General features: G+C 40.4%; 2 protein-coding genes across 10 annotated transcripts; both read right to left on the reverse strand.

The window, feature by feature from the left end:
• Positions 1-844: 844 nt before the first annotated feature.
• acp5a (acid phosphatase 5a, tartrate resistant) lies at positions 845-2,788 on the reverse strand. Of its 6 annotated transcripts, none has more exons than XM_044189739.1 (6): positions 2,643-2,788; positions 2,394-2,484; positions 2,091-2,290; positions 1,855-1,979; positions 1,394-1,739; positions 845-1,308 (listed from the first exon to the last, which is right to left on the reverse strand). In XM_044189739.1, the coding sequence occupies exons 2-6, from the start codon at positions 2,482-2,484 to the stop codon at positions 1,060-1,062; spliced, it is 1,011 nt and encodes a 336-aa protein (XP_044045674.1). In that variant the 5' UTR covers positions 2,643-2,788; the 3' UTR covers positions 845-1,059. The 6 variants fall into 6 exon arrangements, with proteins under 6 accessions (XP_044045674.1, XP_044045671.1, XP_044045672.1 ...); XM_044189736.1 differs by having other exon boundaries at positions 2,091-2,314; XM_044189737.1 differs by having other exon boundaries at positions 2,091-2,314; positions 2,634-2,783.
• A 1,504-nt stretch (positions 2,789-4,292) lies between these two features.
• On the reverse strand, positions 4,293-15,916 carry LOC122873259 (interleukin enhancer-binding factor 3-like). 4 transcript variants are annotated; one of them, XM_044189730.1, is made up of 20 exons: positions 15,765-15,916; positions 15,153-15,296; positions 14,463-14,574; positions 13,791-13,984; positions 13,491-13,659; positions 13,192-13,363; positions 10,790-10,881; positions 10,170-10,265; positions 9,932-10,043; positions 9,744-9,841; positions 9,546-9,654; positions 9,319-9,459; positions 8,111-8,301; positions 7,550-7,669; positions 7,236-7,367; positions 6,682-6,843; positions 6,075-6,201; positions 5,909-5,947; positions 5,076-5,441; positions 4,293-4,895 (listed from the first exon to the last, which is right to left on the reverse strand). In XM_044189730.1, exons 2-20 carry the CDS (start codon positions 15,263-15,265, stop codon positions 4,786-4,788), a joined length of 2,655 nt encoding a protein of 884 aa, XP_044045665.1. In that variant the 5' UTR covers positions 15,266-15,296; positions 15,765-15,916; the 3' UTR covers positions 4,293-4,785. The 4 variants fall into 4 exon arrangements, with proteins under 4 accessions (XP_044045665.1, XP_044045664.1, XP_044045667.1 ...); XM_044189729.1 differs by having other exon boundaries at positions 10,790-10,884; XM_044189732.1 differs by lacking the exon at positions 5,909-5,947.
• Between the last annotated feature and the right edge of the window lie 1,920 nt (positions 15,917-17,836).

Raw genomic sequence — 17,836 nt, forward strand, 5'->3', positions numbered from 1 at the left:
TCTGTTGGCAGGCCAGGTGGTTCTTTGTGATGGACAAAAGAGCAGCAACTGTGGAAGTCTTGACCTCTCCTGTCCTTAAGCAGCAGCCAACCATCTCAGTATTTGAACTCGGCACATGGGCTTCTAATATGAGCATAAAACTACCGCATGTCCCACACATTTAAGGGCTGGGTGATTGGATCCAAAGTTGTAACAGTAGTTCATGTATTTGCAAATAGCAATGAAAATGTGTACATTAGAAAAATAGGTAAAGCCACAAAACAGGTGAATGTATGGAAATGTTTCCTAATTTTAAAACTACAGAATGAGCAGGCAAGCTTAGAGGTAATATAATCATATGTCATGTATTTTGTGGCTCCTGTAATCTCAATCCCCACCCAAGAGGAATTTGTGTACATGTTGGAGTTAAGTGTTTAGAGGCTCAAGTTCAGAGGCAGTGTAAACTTACCAGCCCATAATCTATTGAAAATTGTAAAGGCATTTACAGTCAAATGTAAGCGTTTGAGACAAGTGCAGCAGCTACCAGGCGTTCATGACGATAAGTGAAGGCTGCAATTGCTTGTGACACACGTACCAGACCTGACAAGAAAAGTGAATGCACTGAGCAAACCATTTACTCTACAGCACCTGATTTCATTCTAAACCTCATGTCAAATTTCCATACACAAACTGCTCCCTCAGACAAAGCAGATCCATTTTCTGTTGCAGATGGACACACTAAGCATTTTTATAAGCCACATTTCAAAAAGTTCAGGGTACAAAAAAGGATTTTAACCCTTCTGCATTTAGCAAATACTACAACTCTGTAGTAGAAACAGTGCAATAAGTCACTAAGCTGACCAGATAGTCTTTACAAACCACATTTATTCTTTTATCGTACAATAAAGTTCAGGTAAAACAAACTGATTCTCTTTAAAAAAAAATTAAAAAGATATAGCAATTGCTTTGAAATATTAATGCCAAAACTTTAAAAAACAGGATTAACAGCCATTGCGTCAATCTCAAAACTACACTGCAGACTAATGCTGTATGTAACTGACAATTTGACTGTTCCTGGGGTTAGCTAGACTCCTCAAAGTTCCTTTGAGAGAGGACAGTGCGATAGAGAGAAGTGCCTTTAGCCTGGAAGAAGGTCATGATCATCTTGTTCTTTGTGACTTCTGCATGGACAAAGCCTCCCAGCGTTGAAGCTTGGCCACTGAAGAACTTCACAGAACCTTTGGGAACATAATTCCAGTGACGGATATCTGGATCCAAGAAGTTTCCAGCACCGCTCACCACATAGCCCACACCAGACTCTTCAATATACTGTAGGGACAAAGACAAGATGGGATTTAAGCCAAAGCGGCTTTACAGATTTATACTAAAGTGTTGACATTTTGCACAAACTAACCTGCAGATTGTGGTCATGACCACAGAGGTAAGCAGTAACTTTGTATTTGATCAGCAGGGGATGAAGCTTCTGCAGAAGGCACTCTGTGGGCCCGTGTTCAGACACGGACCACACAGGGTAGTGGCCGGCCACCAACAGGAAGTCTGCCTTGGATTGAGCCAGTCGCTGCTGCAGCCACGTCAGCTGACGGCTGGCATCCAGCGCATGCAGGGGGCCTCTGGGCTTCTCATCCATGTAGTCATCAGAGTTACCGCACAGCATTACGGTGTCAAGCATGATGATGGTCAAGGTCTTCCCCGTGTTGGGGATGTGGAAGTTCAGCTCATAATAGTAAGAGGGGAACTTCCTAAGAACAAAGAGAGCAAAGTTGTGACACTTAAGACGTTTCAGTTTAAGACTTCTTAAGGATGTCTTACATGTTTAACTCTGCTTTACTAAACTTTTAAAATTTGCCTTTTTACCATCTGTCAGATTTGTGGCTGTAGTCGATCTGGGCTTTGACGTTCCCTGCATGGTCATGATTCCCAGCAAGCACATACCAGGGGACTTTGAGAGACTTTGCAGTGTATACAGACTCAAAAGTTTCCTGATCGACGAGTCAGAAGAGAAAACGGGTTTAACCTCCACAATGTTTTAACATCAGTTTTGTTGCCGTTTAAGTTGTCATTTTAGAACACATCAAGTTCACTCAACTGACCTTAAACCGAGGAGAATCCACGCTGTCCACACCTTTGAAGTAGAAATTATCGCCAAGGGACAGAACGAAGTCAGCTCCCATCTGCTCGGCTACTTGGCTCATTTCTCGAGCAGTAGTCTTCTGTACAGCAGTGCAGTAGGGGGGATAAGGCACTCCACCCCAGTCTCCTATAGCCAGGAACTTAATGGAGGTTCTGTTTTCTGTAAAAGGAACACGAAACAAAACTTCAGGAGTCCAGTCTGACGAGCAAGACCTAACACCAATATAAAGTAGTTTACAAAAGCGAAATTAAGTGATACTAACTGCTAGTTTTCTCCAGGTCTTGGAAGGCAGTAGGATAGCAGTAGGCCACAGGGACGGCAGCAATTAAGATGGATACCAGTGTAAATGCCATCTTTAAAGAAAGAAACAAAAAAAACCATCAACATCAGATATTCAGTTAACAGCAGAACCAAACACAACGCAAACGGAGAACATGACATTTAGCCATAACCAAAACTGAAAGTAAACACGCCTAAGCGAAGAAACCAGAAGAGAACAGACATAACAAACCACCACTGCAGCTGCGTGGTTACCATGTGAGCCTATGCTTCCTCTCTCTCTCTCTCCTACTTCACTAAAAAAAAATCAAACAAAAAAAAACATGATCTCTTGCTTATATGCCTAAAGGCGACTTGTGATTGGCTGCAGCCTGAAGCTGACATTTCCCAGCTGGAGCTAATAGAAGCTAATGAAAGCAGCCATGTCTATGAGGCTAAGAGGGTCAGAGGTCACAATTTCATGTCTGACAAAACACACCATTGCAGCTTCTTTTAAATAAGAAACTGCTATTTATGAAACACACGGATCAAATGACCTGTGCAGAACCCAAAGATAAAAAACACTCACAGCTGATAACTGGTGAGGTTCAGGACGACCTGACGGGGCACACTCTGTCCTCACAGCGCTCTTTTATCAGCCTTTTATCAGCATTCCTGGAGGAGAGACTGCAGGAGGGCCAGCCCCAGGACACGCTGCAGGGGCATGATCATTGCTCACACCCTGACTCAGTCTTGGGACTGGAGGGTCATCTGGGCCACACGTGATCCACAATGGTTATTATTGCTGGTGTCCAGACTCCACTTTTTCCACTTCAGTGTTAATCACTGTTTTCCGTCTTCATTTTTTTTTTGCATCTCCATATTTCCTTCTTTTTGGATAATTTGGGAATAACAAATGTAGCCTAATGAGTTTATTTCAGTGGCTTAAAGCTTAACATAAAGCACAATAAATGTTGAATTGTATAGTCCCAGAAAATGCAATCTTGTATTTTGTTTAGTGTTTAAACACTAAACTTGGGTTCCACAGCCCCCTTTTCTCTACTATCACGCTTCTCACTTTGATGCAAACACATAATTGTCTGTTTAAAAGCTAGAAGGCCATTGTCAGTGCATTATAAACTGTGAATTTACTTTTTGGAGCCATAAATCAAGCTATCAATAGAAGTCAAACTTTAACATGACCAGATGAAGAGCAACTAGCACGTGAGATGCAGAAGACAGCAGCATTTAAAATCTACTTTCATACTGCTCACACATGCAGGCCTGATTGAAGGGGCACTCCACCTTTTTTTACACATGAAGTTCAGTTCACTTGTCAGGAAAAGTAGTACTTGCTTACTGCTGAACAGTGGCAGTATGCATTTACATAAACAATTGCTGTATTTTACCATTTTTATTATAGCTTGTTCTACACTTACCATTTGTATTGCCTATTTTACATTCTATTTGTGTACTTGTTTGTTTGCAACTACAGTGACCTAATTTCCTCACAGGGGTCAATGAGGCTTCATCTCATCTTTAGCAGCCACATAGCTGTACATACAGACCACGAATACTGCATGGTGATACTATGAGCATGTTTCATTGGCTAATACTGGGATTCATCTGCATGCACTCCAGAAGCCATTCGCAGCACTCATTTCCAGTAACACTGATGTGAAGAACATCTTTGGTATTTTTAAGGGAAGCTCAAGTTGATCCTGTTTTCCCAGCTTTGAAGACATAATTCATGATCCAACAAATGGTAGCCGAACTCTGACCTGAGCTGTTACATTCAATATCAGAGCTTTGTCCATCACAGTAACTGAAAATGTCAACTCTAAAATCTCAATTTTAACAACTTTGTACTTGTCTGCGAATCAGCAAACTGATGGTCTGAAACTTTGCTCCAAAATAAAAGTCATTTATTCTACAAGAAAGATTAGAGCATTTTATGTAACACAGAAACAAATAAAGCTTCAGTTCAAAACTACAAGCAGCTTTGAATAAAACCATAACATACTGATACAGAACCAGTACACTCTTTTAAAAAACACAACAACCCTAGAAACAAGACATAATGATAAACAAGGGATGTTTTTTTACACTCATGTCAACACGGACATGATGAGGCATGTTGCAGTTAAAAAGAAAACAGGCAGACTTTAATCAGAAGATAAGCCTGCATTTGTCACCAACAATTGTTTTTACCAGATGTCCAAGAACTAACAAGTGAGGTGAAAATAAAACAAAAAACAGCAAAATTCCAGTTTCAGGGAAAACACAATCACTTTTTGTTTTCAGAAGTGGTATCCCAGGATCAACATCGAGGGAGGACAGAGTCAGAGTCAAAAGATGGAATAATGAGGTGAGAAAGGCTGTACACGATGTGATGATTAGTAATTCATGTCGCTGTATCCAGAGTATGAGCCCTGGTTTTGTCCACCGAAACCCTGGTACATGCCATACCCCTGCTGATTCCCCCAGGACGACTGGTTTCCCCAGCCTGTGGAGTGAGATCAAACCAGAAGGCGTTATTTCCTTTATGTGATGCATTTTCTCTTAAACAGGATATTGAAACAGGGCATGATTTGTATATTTAAAAAAAAAAAAGCACTAGCAGGAAGAAACGGGCAGTTTTATTGGATTGCAGGGGTGGATTTCATCTTGCTGCGTCTTTACTCACCATAATTATTATACACTTGGCCACCTGTCACTGAGCTAGGGTAAGCTGTGCTGTACATTGAGTAGTCTCCCTGGCCCTGGCCCTGGCCCTGGCCCTGGCCCTGGCCCTGGGCCTCATTCTGACCTTGGGTCAGCATCTTCTTCTTCTCATCGCCATACCCGTAGCTGTAGGGGCTCTCCTGGTCGGCGGGAGGAGGCATCGACTGGTAGCTTTCTCCTTTAGTGCTGGAGTCGGAGCTGGAGACGGGTGGGGAGGAGTAGGTGTTGCTCTCCGGGTAAAAGGTGCCGTAGCCAATGTTGCTGCCTGATCCCGGGGAGCCAGTGCCTATGGCTGGAATGCTGGCTGCATTATTACCATACAGTTTATCTAAAAGACAGTTGTAACAAGAGCAATATCACTGCTATGCAAAATCATTTGTTTCTAACATTGTCTAATTTTCCTTCAGTGGTGAAAACAAAACAAAAGACATGCTTGGTACAAACTAAAATGAACACGTCAATCAAGAGAGACATGACTTGGGACACGTAAGATGTGCTCAGCATAAATATGTTGACTTTTCCTACTTATATTAGGGTGACTACAGAGGAATAAAGTTGGGATATAGGTGTATTTCGAATTTCAACACCTCTGTAAAATAAGTAAAGCTTCTCCATGACTTTAAGGCTTGTTGTTTTTGTTGTTTGGAACTTACTTTAGTTTTACTTATTTAACTTCTTTAAAATAAAACAGGAATACTGTATTTGCAGAACAATGATTCCTATTTTATGTTTTTCAGTGGCAAAACAAAAACAAAACAACAATCTAAAGTCAGTCTGCACAGAGTGCATACTTACGATAGCCTGTGCCAGTGCTGCTCTCATAACTGTAGTTGGCTTTTAAAATAAAGGAAAGAAATGACTATTTAGTTGAGTTCCTCACAGGTGAATGAAGTGGATTTAAAGGATCCTGTATTGTCTTTGTAAGATTAGGCCAACACCTAGTAAGTGTAAAATTCCTTACTCTTGTTATAGCTGGGTCCTGGAGGAAACGGTTTGCCTCGGCCCCTGCCTCGACCTCTGTTGGGACCCCAGCCACGAGACCCGGAGTCTGAAGGAATGCCACGGATTGTGCCGAACCCTGGGATGTGCTGTTGAATAGGAAATGGCAGATTTTAAGTAAAGAGCAAATGCTTTTAGGCGAGCGAGTACGCTTTTGTGGAGATGTGGGTGCAGTGGCTAATGTGTAAGTTGTTCCTTTTTGTCTTAACGTATAAATGCATCTCTAAGTGAGCATGTATTCTTGACATTTTGATATTTAACTTCAGAACTGAATGTTTTATTCAACATTAATAAACGCTGTACCAACATGTGTCTCAATTCCAGCGCTTCTACCAAATGTGTAGTGTGAGTGTATTCAGTGGGGGTCTAGGCATGATACTAACACAGTGTTGAAGGAGGCCCCTACACTAAAATAATTCTGCAAATAAAACAGCTACAGGAGAGAATTAGGAAACGAATCTTGAAGCCCCAATCCACAACATATAAAGAGCCATCTTCACCCAAAATGGTCCACCTCCAAATACAGAACATGTACAATCATAGATCAGATCATTAACTACATAAATTACCATGTCGGTGTAGGTGACCTTCTTCTTTGAAGAATTTCTATTGCTGTTTGACACTCCATTGTCTTCTGGGAACAGCTTCTCCAGAGCAGCGAGGGCAGCGTAGGCCTTTGCTTCCTTTTTATTGGAGCCTCTCCCTTTGAACTTCTGCCCATCAACCTCCACCTGATAGACAGGACAAAGATAACACATCAAAGTTTTTGCCCTTTTAAAACTGACATGCATTACTTTCGATCACAGTGTTTATTCTTATTTGATTCTACCACTAACAGTTGGCAAAGTCAGAAGCTTTAACACTTTACAAAATCTTTAGTGGACTCTACACTGCTCTTTTTCTATGGGATAGATATCCCATAGAAAGCTTTGATGCAAATCAGACATCAAAGCTGTAAGGCAGGGGAGACCCAAGAACTGCGAACATCACCTTAAAGGTTAAAGTGTTTTAATTTTAGTGTTCGCTACACATTTGAAAAGCAAAGGAAGAAAAAAAAAAAACAACAGAAACCTTTTGATTATCTTTTTAGTCTTGTTTCTTGCATATGATACTGCTGACTCACCTCCATGACAAAGCACTTTTCATGGGAGCCCCCCGTCTCTGCAGACAGCTCGTACTTCAGGCTGCGGCGCTTCTCGTTCAGCTCCATCACAGGATTCTTGCCATTTTTGGTCAAGATAGGACCCTGGCCACTCTTCTCATAACAAGTGGACAAACAAAGGCTGTCAAATACACACGACTATAAACATGTCACTCAAGAACATCACTTTTTTTCTCTCTGAGGAAAGCAAATGTTGAGACGGCTTTACTGTATGAGAGTTACTGTAAAGAGGCTTCTAAAGACACCACTCCAGAGGGAGGAACTGATGTACATACGTCTTCTGATGTAGTAGAGGCTGTGGTAGCAGGTTTTACTAATTCCAGGGTTCCTTCAATGTCACCAATCGACTCTGACTTAGATTCTGAGCCTGTCGGAAGACCGAGATCCTGCAGGACCTGAGAATGACAAAAGTCAAAACATTAACTGACAGGAACTTAAAACAGCAACAACTTTTCCTACAGTCACATGCCCAGCGTGGGTCGCAATAGTTAAGAAAAACTGTCAACAATCACAACAAGCAAATGTTTCAGGGAAAAGCAAGATGTTGTGTCATAAAACAATGTTAAAGTGACACGGCACTTTTTATAAACACAGCAGAGCACAGCTGGGCAGAAGTTTGAGACAAGTTTACTGTCCACTGTTGGTTTACAAAAAACAAATGTTTTTTTTTTTTAAGTGATGTGTCTGCAAGCCAATCCGTAAACTACAACAGGAATTCAGACCAACAAAGAAGTCAGAAATGGGTTAGTCACCGTAGCCGATAAGTCAGTTAGGAGACTAGATTTTTATTATAAAGCAAATGGCAGCTTATGTAGATAGAAATACAAGAGTCTTGCCTTGGTGGCTACATTAAGCTTGGCAGCTCGTTTGGAGGGCCCTGTTGCCTCGTAGGTCTTTCCATTTAAGTCCACAGCCATTGTGAAGACCGGCTCATGGACTGGACCAGTCTGAGATGTAAGTCGGTACTCCAGGCCAGGTCTGTACTGGTTCAGGCGCATCACAGCATTCATACTAAAATCATCTGTGACTAAGGAAAAAAAGGAACAGGCAGAGATAAGGCAGAAAGAGAAATATGAGCAATTAAATAAATGAATTCAATAAATTTGGAGATCAACCCAACAAAAACAAGTGAGTATTTGACAGCATTTTCTCATTTCATTTTATTCCCCAAAACTGGTAAGCTTCAATAACAGAAGATAGTTTTGTATTAACACACCAAGTTTCTATTAGCAGAGTCAAAATATTCCTGATTTGGTTTAATGAAAAACTACACATACAGTTAAGGAGCCAGTATCACAAGGGCACAGGGGCGCCAATGTTTTCATTAACCTCTAATATTTCTGATTACACAGATTTATAAAGAAGCATTTGCACTGTTGACACCAAGGCTGCGCACACATACATTATGTGATTGATCATTTTTTTAAGTACTTTTAAACAGCTATTGGTCGCTGTAAAAATGCAAATCTATCCTTTAATACTTGAAGACTACAACAATTTTGGGAATTTTTCAACAAAAGCACAATTAACAATTAACTGATTACTGAATGATGGCTTCTGAGCAATTTACTTGAGAAATATACATACAGTATATATAAAAACCTGTTGCTCTGCAATCATTTTTTTCAGTAATCATGTACTTTGTGTTATCAATTTATTAAGTACAGGTTTTAGATTGCATTAGATTTAGCTAAGCTTACATAATAAACTGACACCTCAGTGCACATGGATGCATGTATATAATGTATTTGTAAAAAGTGTCACAATTAACATTAAACTAGATGGAAAACAGAAAGAGCTATTATTCAAGTTACACTTAAAGTGTGTTTTAAATAAACCCAGTCAAACTGACAATATACTTGTATTTGTATATTATAACAGCTCAGAGTTGAAGGTAAAGACTTAATAATACAATATACAATAAGAATCATTTTCATGAAACATTTTACAGTATGTCTGCCAGGTCATGTATCCACAGTTCAAGTGGTTCATGTAACAGTAAAAAGGCTCAGCTTATACCAAGGCCTCAGATATTTCTACTAACAAGATTTCCTCTGAAAGCGCTTCTGGAACTTGAGAGACTTCCTCTGTTTGCTGTTGAGATGAGGCTCCTCCTCTCCTTTCTCCACCTCTGTGTAAGTTCTCTTAGTTGGCAGGCTGAAGTGTCCAGCAGGTGGTATCTGGGCTGCATGCAACAACAGAAACAAGCCTGAGAACAGATCTTTTTATGAAACGGCACAGAAGGGGGAAAGGAAACAGATCATTAGGTACCTGTGCCATCTTTGCTGCTGGCTCCCACTGATTTCCGTGGCTTTATAGGTTTGAAGTCCATCCCCAACACCTTGTGCATCTGTCCAAATGCACACAGCCTCAAGGCAAACTAAGGAAAATACACACGTTAGGTACTATATCCTGGGTTAAAAAATACGAGTGAGCTTGCGCTTGCATGTATGAGCAGCCTCATCTTACCTGAGCACTCTGCGTGATGTCTTCCCGCTGCTGCAGAGTCAGATTTGCAGTGGCGTCGACAGTTTCCTTCTCACATGGATCTTTAATTCCAGGGCCATCTTTGCACAGATATAGTTAAATTAGTGTATTAATGTTAATGCCTGTGTATAAACATATATGTTGGTTTGACAAGTCAATAAAAATGTCACCTTCCAAGAGAATTCCAGATGCAACACACTCCAAAACCCTGCGCAATGACTCGCCTGCTCCCATTGGTCTCTCAGATGTACCAATAGCCTTCTCTACCAGCAGCTCAAGAGGCTATGTGGAGATCAGAGCACAGAATATAGACATTACTTATCAAGATGTTGCTCCGTTAAAAACAAAAAGAGTCGGAAATTAGGCCGGTTTATACAAAACAAACATGTGCAACATCAGTTTCCTCACCCATCCTGAGAGTGGCGCCCAGGTAGGAACGCGGTTACACAAATCTCTCATGATCCGGATCACGACTACGGCAGAACTCAGGTCATTGACTTTGGCCTGGAGACACAAACAAAAGCCAGTTCAGTTAGAGGCGCTGCCGCCTCTGACGTCACCTCAACCCTGTGCTCTCTGAGGTTCCACAAAACGACCCCGAAAACTAAGCACAGAAAGGTCCGAACAACCGAGCCATCTCCAAATCGACAACTGTCTAATATGTATTATTACACATTTTTGTCCACATGCTGTTTGTTGATAGAAAATGCTTTTCACAACAGTAGTGGAGTTCATATTGACAGAGCTCAGTCAGACAGAGGACATTTTGATAAATCAAATTATATGCTGGTGTCAATACCAATGATTTATCCAACTCTGCCATTGGTGTGGATCAGCACATCACTCATTCATGAGTTAATAAGTAAAACTCTTAAACTTCCGACACACTTTCATAAGATTATGGACTATATCAACAACTGAGAGCATAGTTAAAAAGTGTTACTGTCTCTAAATGGAGGGAAAATAATGAAGAGACCATTCAAAGAAACAGTTCAACCTTACGTACAAATAAGGACGTGAATGCAAACCTGGAACCACTTGGCGTGGCGGAGAGACGCCAAGGCAGATAGGCATTTCTGCGTGTCCAGAACGTCTGGCGGATCGTTGACTGTTCGCGTTTCTATTGACGAGGTGGGGTAAGAAGAAAAGGTACAGTTTGACCAAGGGGGTCGGCTCTGTCTTGCAGCTCAGGGAGTAGCAGCTTTCCACAAACCACCAGCAGCAGGGAAAGGGGGTCCCAAGTACCTAATGTGTAAATCTTTGGTCCCAACAAGCATAATAGTCACCTGTCACAGATCCCAGCTAACTCTTCCACAGTGTGTGAAAGTGGAAGTAAAAACTGTCATAAAGACACAGTAATATTTACAACATTGCATAACATGTTGTTAATGTATGCAGTGTGTAAACTACAATAAATGCCCCCTTCCCTCAGCCCCTCGGCTTGGGTTTGCTGCTGTCCCCCCCTCCTGAGACAGTGTGTCCAGTTGGTCAAAGGTCCAGCGATCCTAAAAAAACTTGACAAACTAAAAGGCAATCAGTTGTAAATCACAAGCATTTAGAGAATCTTCACGTCTGCCCCACACTGCAGCAAAACTGATGGAGTCCCTGACCCAAAAGTGGCTTAAACAGGCTTTATGAAAGATCGGAAAACACAAAGGGCCATACCAGCTTTGTGCAAGTTTTAGCTCATTTTCTACACTAGAAATACAAGGCAACTAATCAATCCCCAGCAAGTTTTAGGCTTCTGCATGTTGAATTCCATACTGTGCCACAATGAATGGTTGCATGAGTGAACTGAAACTGAAAAAACTGATGGCCAGCAGTAAAGTACAAGTGCACGATAATAGCCAAAATTATAACCACAATAATATTTAACTGAAATGCTAATTATCGGGAATATGCATCCTTATTTAGGGAAGAAAAACTGCTGCATATTAAAAATGTTCAAGTCTCTAAGAAAAAGTAAGTCTATACATGAAATCAGTGTTTTCTTAAAGCTCACCAGTAAATATATTTAGATTCAATAATACTAAATTTAAAAAAGTGATACTAATAACAATTTCACCTGAGTAATGTAATGTTATCAAATAACAATTATGAATCCCAACCAAGAAGATGCAGATACAGTTGCCTAAATCAGGGATGCCCCGTTGAAGTTTTTTTTTGCCCCCTGGTCTTCCAATACCGAGTCCGATCCGATACTTATATTTATTTCAAACGTTAATTAAATACGTATGTGACACACTGGGGCAGAAGCTTGGTGACAGTGACTACTCACAGGGCTAGTGGTGAAGTGCTGTAGCTGGCGAGCTTACTGTTAAGTCAGTCACAGTAGGTCCCAGAGCTTCTCTCTATTTTCCCCTGGCCTTTTGTTCACCATTGCACACCATTTTGTTATTGAAGAGGGAAAATAAAGCTCTCTGAGCTAACGGGACAATGAGTTCACACAGTTTATTCAAAAGATGTATTTGTACCATCAACTCTTGTCTTATAACTGTCTGTAAACCATAGCTCTTTGGCGAATCACTACTCATGACAGCACCTGACTGGTCAGACAGTTTACCTGTGATTAGGGAGCGCTTGATTAGATGCACCAGAGTAAGCCCTTCAAACACAGAGTGTCAGTACTGCACCAGATCGACTCTGAATGATTGTGGAAGGTAAAATCGTGATCACAATTATTACATCATTTTAATTGCGCAGCCCCAGTGTACAGTGTAGTAAATGGACTAAAACTGCACTGAGAGCGGTATGGTTCTGTATGTGGGGCTTCAACAAACTCCCCCTGACCTTTAAATGAACTCACTGAAACTTTAGACTCCCATGTAAATACAGCTCATGCTGATCAACACAGAAGCTTGACAAACACTCCACCAACCAACACATTCATCTATAAACAAACAATGATTTAGTTGTTTCCCCAAGAGAAGCCACAGAAATGTCCTCATTGCTGATCAGTTTTGCTGCAGCTGGTGCCAAATGTACATGTTCAGCATCAAGTACATGCAATGCGCGCTTTAACTTGTTATTCTTGAAAAGCCTTCACTTTAAACATGAAAACAATTCAACAAGAATAAACAAAGTTTGTTTTTATGACTGGCATTGTTATCAACAACATGTGCAGAATGTATCAGCGACTACAGAGGAAATGTAGTGCTGGCAAACGCCAGTTTGTCACAAGACGACGACAGGACTCTTGAGCGAGTGAAGAGCCAACAGTCATTGGTTGTTCACTGGCATCGGTCTGAGACAGTCACTGTACAGGCTCCACTGAGGTTTAATGAGATGAAGATGGACAACATGTGTTGTGTTTCAATTGGCACTGCAGAGTTACAGATCAGTGGAGCAGTACAGTGTCTGCATACTGAGAACACACAGATCAGGCCTGGGGTAGCTGATGTCTAGTTGGAGGCTGGACCAACATTCGTACCTTCTTCTTCTTCTTCTTCTTCTTCTTCTTCAGTTTTGCTCTCTTGCTCCGTTCTGACAAGCGGTGATGTCAGGTGGATAGTGAGAGTCAGGACTGACTCCTTGGTGCTTGTCACAACAATGGCAGCATCTCCTGGACACTGGCTTACTGTATAAGCTCCCACTGAACTCACCTATTAAAAAGAGGAACAAAACGTTAGGAAGGCAAAGAGGGATTCTTCATATCTAAGAAACAAAAATAACCTCAACAAGTGTTTTTACGGAGAATTACGTAAAGCAACTGTAGGTACTCAGTTCTACCTCTAACTGTGCAGTTAACTTTTCAGCTACTTGTTTAAGCAGAGTGATAGTAGGCTTGTTGGAGCAAAGCAGCACCAGCTCCAGGTCCTTGTCTCCCTTCAGCAGGAGTCCCTTGGACACCAGGCCGACCCTCATAACCCCACGCAGGACACGCTCTTGGGAATCCCCACTTGCATTGTGAGGAGGAAAAAAAGAATTAAAAGAATTTTTTTTTTTTTTTTTAAACAGTTGAGATAAAAGACTATTGATATACTTCTTCATTGGGACAACTGCCACAGACCATTTGGACGCCTCACTTACCTCCCTGCCTCTGTACTTTCTTTTTCACCTTTTGGAGTATCTATCTGGTCAGACACAGTCTTAAGGGCACACTCCACATGGGAGACGATTGTCTGCACCGCCTCCAGCTCCTCTGGTGACGGATACACTTCAGAGTGTTTGGCCATCACGTGGCGATCATATGGCCCTGTGTGCACCTGAGGGGCTGCAGCTTCCTTAATTGGGAAATCAGAAAAACTAAGGTATATGTCGGAGAAAAGAACAACATAGTGTCGATGAGACCAAATGTAGCTTTAGTTTATACCGTAATCATATATTCATATTGTAAGTTATTAAAGAGTATTAATTAAAAGCAGTTCTTGCCTTCCTTATCAAGTTTATTTCTACTTTGATGTATTCCAGTGAAATAGCAATCTCATTCAATATGTAAAAATAAAAACAGAATTGGGAAGTATAACATTAGTTGTAATAGTTAGGAAGTGCGTGATTTAAAATAAACATTTGGGGAAAAAATTCCACATGCACCAGATACAGTTTTCGTGCAAGAGGAAGTACAAAAGAAATAAAACAGTGGAAAACATTAGATGTTCAGTGTTTATGTGGAGACTTGCAGAAGTGGGTTAAAGGAATCGAATTAAAAAGCCTATGGATCAACAAGCCTTTGGGGGACGATTTAGCAGGTGAAACAAGAACCTCATGATGCCGTTCGTCCTCAATCTCCTCGATAGCAGCGATGTAGTGATGGTATTGTCTCAGCTCCTCCTCGTAGCACAGGCAGTCATACCAGTAACGCAGATCCTCGTATCTGGAAGGAGGAAATGACAAAATGAGGACAGCTCTGACAAGACAAGCTCCAGCGTTCAAGTCAAAAGCAGGTGATACAACAAAGACATAAGTGTGAAATGGAGCGCCTAGTAACCCGACAATGTTCAACAGACATGACACTTTGAACAGTTAGCAAGATCCTATAAGGCTGTGCTTTAATATATAATTCTACATTTAATTCAACGGGCTGTGACAATAAAAGTGATTTCAGCACAAAAAGGAAAGTGCAGCATTTACCGATCAGCTCACTGGCAAACTTGAATATTACCTGATCTGTCACAACTGTGAGACGCATTCAGAATTTTCTCAGGCTTATGATTCATTTCTGTGCATTTGTCTGTGTTTGAAGTGTTCTTCATTATTATTTAACTTGTTTTTAAAAATATTTTGTTAGTTGTACTCTCCTGTACATGTTGTATGCATTTTAATGTACATTGAGCTTCCCTCTAATGAAATGTGCTATACAAATTCAATTGCCTTGCCTTTGTCTCACTGTTATTTTATTTTTGATTTCAGTTAGGACTATTTAGTTAACCATACACTACATGCTGTGTGTACCTGTCAAAATCATGTGGGAGGAGCCGGTGGCCCTGTTGTATCAGGCTGTCCCAGTACAGCAGCTCCTCATAGGCCTGGTGCTCATCCCACATTGACGCTGCAGCGGCCGCCATGCTGTCACGACTTCCAGACCGAAGCTAGCCCCTGTTTTAGAAGGAAAAACCTTTGTTAGTCAGCGTAAAGCTGGTAGATAACTGGCAGTATGAGACCAATCAAATAAAATGTAATAAATAAGATTAAGTTATCCACATGCATCTTCTGCTGACGGCTGTTAGCTAACATTACGCAGGAAACTTGCTCATCAGGTTAAGAGGCTCGTCTGATTGCAAATAATAAAATAAGCAACGTGTGCATTAGTAATTTAGTTCGGTGCAAACTAAACAAACGTGATCTAATACAGCTGTCCAATGGTCACGTAATTTACCCATCCTATGCTGAACGAAGGTGCTGCGATAAGCTATGAGAGCTAGTTAGCTAATGTTTGTAGCATTGACCGCCCACTTGATAGTAGCGAGCTAGCTAACGCAGGCCAGCATGCCAATGACGTTTGTGTCGATTTCGCACAATACCACTGACTTCTGTCTAAGTTTCGTTTGAGCAGTTAGGGCTTACCTTTGTCAACGAGCGAATAAACAGTTGTAGACCTTTACGCGGTAACGTTAGCTACCTTTCTGTTGCTGTCAGCCAGCAAAGGGTCCCCTGAAGATGACGTCACTACACGACCTAGGAACTGGATTTTTGTTATGTTTGTAAAATGATAGTATGACTACTTATATTAGGCTTACACTGCAGTGGTGGAATAAGTATTCAGGTCCTTTACTTAAGTAAAAATACTAATACCACACTTTAAAAACACTCTCTTACAAGTAAAAATCCTGCATTGAAAATAAACTCAAGTATGTATGTAAGTATAATCAGGAAAATGCAAAGTAAAAGTAGGCTACTCAAGCAGAAAAATGGCCCTGTGACTGTTATACTATTAATGTAAAAGCAGCAATAATACATTTATGTAAGAGCAAGACTTTACTGTTGTAGTTGGTTGATGTGAAGCTAATTTTTAACTTTTTTGTATCTGCAACTAATGATTATTTTCATTATGGATTAATCTACTGATTAGTTTCTCCCATAATCGATTGATTGTTTGTTTTGTAAAAATTTTGAAAATAGTGAGAAATGCTGTCACAGTTACCCAGAGCCCAAAGTGACACCTTCATAACGCTTGTTTTGTCCAACCATCAGTCCAAACCTCAAAATTATTAAAAATACATTTCAATTATTAAAATAATTAAAGGAAAAACAGCAGATCTTCACATTTGTGATGCCGGAACCATGAAATGTGTTTGAATGAAAAATGAATTAAGCAATTATCAAAATAGTCGATTGACAGTTAATTTTCTGTCAATCGACTAATCGTTTCAGCTGTACTTGTATAAACTGTTGGATAGTTTAATTTATAACAAAGCATCATATTTTATAAGCTCTTTGTATGTTTTGTATGCAGAAATCTTAAATTGTAAAGTAACTAGCAAATAAAGCTGTCAAATTATGTTAGTGCAGTAAAAAGTGGAATATTTCCCTCTGAGTTGTAGTGGAATAGAAGTAGAAAGTGGCATGAAAAGAAAAGACTCAGGTAAAGTACAAGTACCTCAAATTTGTACTTGAGTACAGCACTTAAGTAAATGTACTTACGGTAGTTACATTCCACCACTGGTGCACTGTATAACGTTTAGGGAGTAGGAGTAGTTACATTTTAGGTGAAAAAATCACCAAGACAGAAGTTAATGTCATCAAGTGGAACTGATTCTGTAAGCAACAGATGTTAGTTAGTTACTCACTTATATATTTTTCATATATAGTTTTAATTTGTTATAATTTATTATTATTCCATATTTCAGGTGGTGTACAGAATGCAGGGTTTTTTGTGCCAGTTACAGACCAGCAGAGTGTCACATGAACACTTCTCATGGTGAAAAGACAACAGAGTGGGCCATCTAGATATCACTGGCTGTTTCCATCTAGTTGTAATTGGCAGCATTTCAGGCAGGCATGTGAAATAAGAAGGAAAAAATGTTGCAGCTGCAGACCACATGAATGTGGTTGGGAAGAAGTGATGCAGGGGAGGAAACAGATAAAATAGGAAGCAGGTAATAATAGTATTTTATTGAAGTGCTGCACCTCACGTACAGTTTATGCACATCAGAGGCAGACTACCTTCTATAGACACTTGCCCTTGTAAGGAAGCAGCTTACTGGAAATGGCAACTGAATCAAGCCTGAATCAAAAATATTTGCTCAACAGTCTTCTTGATTTAATGTGCTTCTTTGCATGACCTTTGTGGATAATCCTTTTCAGTTTGTCATCTTTGTCATCTATGGAAAGTGAAGTCCAGAATGACTGCAGGAAATCCCTGCTGTAGATCACACTGTTCTCATTTCGCACAACCCAAAGTACAGATTTTTATCATTAATACTCAGGAAAGCAGACTGCTCTGAGAGAATACTGAAATACAGCAATACTAAACTCTCTGTTGTAATTGGACTCTGAAACTGATTAATTTAATACTGCCAGTGTTTATAGGAGTCCAATTCACCCTTAAAGCACCGTTTGGCTGAATAATCAATAATATACAAATAACCTCCTTCTTGTCAAAGGCATATTTGTTAGGGAAATTATGGAAAAGACAA

Source organism: Siniperca chuatsi, linkage group LG3 (assembly GCF_020085105.1).
Source record: "Siniperca chuatsi isolate FFG_IHB_CAS linkage group LG3, ASM2008510v1, whole genome shotgun sequence".
NCBI classification, from domain to species: domain Eukaryota; kingdom Metazoa; phylum Chordata; class Actinopteri; order Centrarchiformes; family Sinipercidae; genus Siniperca; species Siniperca chuatsi.